Source organism: Bison bison, unplaced genomic scaffold (assembly GCF_000754665.1).
Source record: "Bison bison bison isolate TAMUID 2011002044 unplaced genomic scaffold, Bison_UMD1.0 scf7180017864537, whole genome shotgun sequence".
NCBI lineage: Eukaryota > Metazoa > Chordata > Mammalia > Artiodactyla > Bovidae > Bison > Bison bison.
The window spans coordinates 7,047,386-7,050,067 of NW_011495085.1; the positions used below are offsets into that span (position 1 = coordinate 7,047,386).

Below are 2,682 nucleotides of genomic sequence, written 5' to 3' on the forward strand. Positions count from 1 at the left end.
CCGACTTGATGGATGTGAGTCTGAGTGAACTCCGGGAGTTGGTGATAGACAGGGAGGCCTGGCGTGCTGTGATTCATGGGGTTGCAAAGAATCGGACACGACTGAGCAACTGAACTGAACTGAATTGGGAGGGAGAAAAGGTAACCATTAACCTATAGTATTTTGAAGTGCTCTGTTTTTAAAGAAGAGTTCAGTATGTCCTAGCCTTGGAGAATCACCAGTACTGTAAATCATAATAAGAAAGGATGTGAGAACACTGGGTCTTCCTTTGAATTCTCTTTGAGTCTCACTGATTAGGAATTTCTGGGCAGAATAAGGGAAATGCTTTACAAACAGCATTTACTAAGGGCCTCTTTTTTTCTTCTTTTTTTGGCCACACTGTGTGACATAGCAGGATCTTAGTTCCCCAACCAGGGATCAAACTTGTGCCCCCTGCACTGGGAGCATGGAGTCTTAACCACTGGATCTCCAGGGAAGTCCCACTAAGGGCTTCTTTCACTCCTTGCCTTAAAAGTAATAAGATTCATGTTTCAGTAACTATGTAATGTTTCACTGGGCTGATGCAGAGACTCCCTGTGCTAACCATAAATTTTCTCCTTGCTATTGAGCAATAGCTCTTTTACCTATGACCTTAATCATATGACATCTTGAAAATAATCCTTTCTTCCCAGAACTTTGCAGAATCACTTAAACAGAAGTGGTAATTCTTATGTTTCAATGCCAAATAAAACCTAAATTCCAGTGGGGAAAACGAAGCTTGCTCATATGATAGCCTGTAAACAAATTTGTCCTAATAAGTGGCTTTAGGTTTCCCTTTTAGGTGGTTGTTATTCTACTGCCCCAAAAAGTATTGTGCCCTTCTCTGAGAGGGTTCAATGCTACCCTTTCCCTTCAAGTAACCACTACCTGGAGTAACTTAACTGCATATGATTTGTTCCTATGCATATGAGGGACAGAATCTCAAGTATGTTTGTCTGACTTCATGAGCACATTTTTCTGGGACATTTATTTCCTTGTAGAGTGGGATCTTGCTACCTTGACTGGCTATAAAATAAAAATCAAAAATAATCCTTCATCATATTCACTTTTCTGCTGCATTGCCTTTATTTGCTATGTCTGATCTTAGGATGCTGTGTCCTTAAGAACTGACTAGACCTGTACATTACAGAGGTAGACTTAGTGGTAAAAAACATAAAAAGAAAGGGTAGTGTCTATAAAGTGGATTAAACTTTGGCCTGTTTGAATGACTGTTTCACTCTAGTTCAGTGACCTCTGGCAGAGCAGGAGAGGTGCAATAAATGTCAGTTGCTACATGACCTTATTTTTACAAAGACCACACAATTGACCTTTACAAAGAGACAGATTCTTGAGAGTTGGGAAGTGGAAACATGTGGGGGGCGGTATATGTGACTACAGAATTGGTCTAATACCTTAAATGATCTCTATATACACTTGAAAACAACTAAATAACCCGTATAAAACCCACTAGTAAGCTCCTAAACTGAGACATCCCTTGTCATTGCAGGATGAAACTGTTGCTTGCATGACTGCAGCCATTGATACTGCAGTAGAACCAGAAACAGTAAGTAATTGGCCCTTTGTGTAGAACCAGGAGATTTAACTGTGCCATTTCTTATAATTTATCAGTCAGCTGAGAAGAGAATCCCTGATTGTTACCATCCTCTATAGAATGCCCTGGAAATTTAGAACTCTTGAGTATAAATCTAAGCTAAGTATAAAATCCCTAAATTGGATAGGATCTGTCTCTGGTAGTATAACTGGTAATGGGTGACAGGGCTTCTCAGGGATGCCGCTTTTTATATTTGCAGTCTGGCATACTGATTTCTTGTTAGTAATTTTTTTTTCTTGTATTCTGTATCAACTGTCTAGCACATTAAGACAATGAAGGAAACAAACTAGGAAATTATGGCAAAATCAAAAAAGCATTAGAAAAGAAATGGAAGAGAATTTTTTCTCAGCATACTTTTCTATAGATGCAGTGGTTAGGGGCTAAAAGAACCAAAGAAAATATTTTGAGCATTCAAGTCGCAAGAATAGATCAAATGTATTAGAAATTGGCTGATGATTATAGAGCAAAGTCAAAATAAAAGGCTGGACAATGGTTTGCTTTAGACAGCTTTTTCCCCCTAAAACAAAAATATATTGGTATTTTTTTTATATTCTGAAAGAAGAAAGATAGAAGATAAATCAGGTGCCAGAGGTCAGCTTTAAGAATAAATGAAACCTCTTCTCCATTTCCACCATTACAAAGTGCCATTTCCAGAGCCCTCTCTCCTCTAAGGACTCCTTAGAATAAGGTGAAAGTAAGAAATGTTGGCCAGACCTATAAAGAAGAGAGCAAGAAACTTGGTTCATTCTAAAAGTCAGTCATAGGATATAAAAAATAAGGTGCTTGTGAGAGCAGGGAAATGGGTTGCTCAATTTATTTCTGATGTTTAAAGCAAATGTATGAGAAGCCAGTTTTAAAAGAACAGAGGGACTGATCATGGAGAAGTGGCTGTGAGACTTGATGAAACAGTGCCTAAGAACTCCAGTTGCTTATTTCTCTTACAAATCATTATCCTGATCTTTTCCAGCAAGAGGCCGACAGTCCAGACAGCAGCAGGTCTTCTGATGCTTTCACCACTCAGCATGCTCTACGTCAAGCTCAGATGTCTAAGG

General features: G+C 38.9%; 1 protein-coding gene across 1 annotated transcript in view; it reads left to right on the forward strand.

The window, feature by feature from the left end:
• The window catches only part of KIF4A (kinesin family member 4A), a 134,023-nt gene that overhangs the window by 77,652 nt on the left and 53,689 nt on the right, over nucleotides 1-2,682 (forward strand). Inside the window, 2 exon segments of the mRNA XM_010832130.1 lie at nucleotides 1,526-1,582; nucleotides 2,598-2,678. Coding sequence (XP_010830432.1) covers nucleotides 1,526-1,582; nucleotides 2,598-2,678 — 138 coding nt within the window.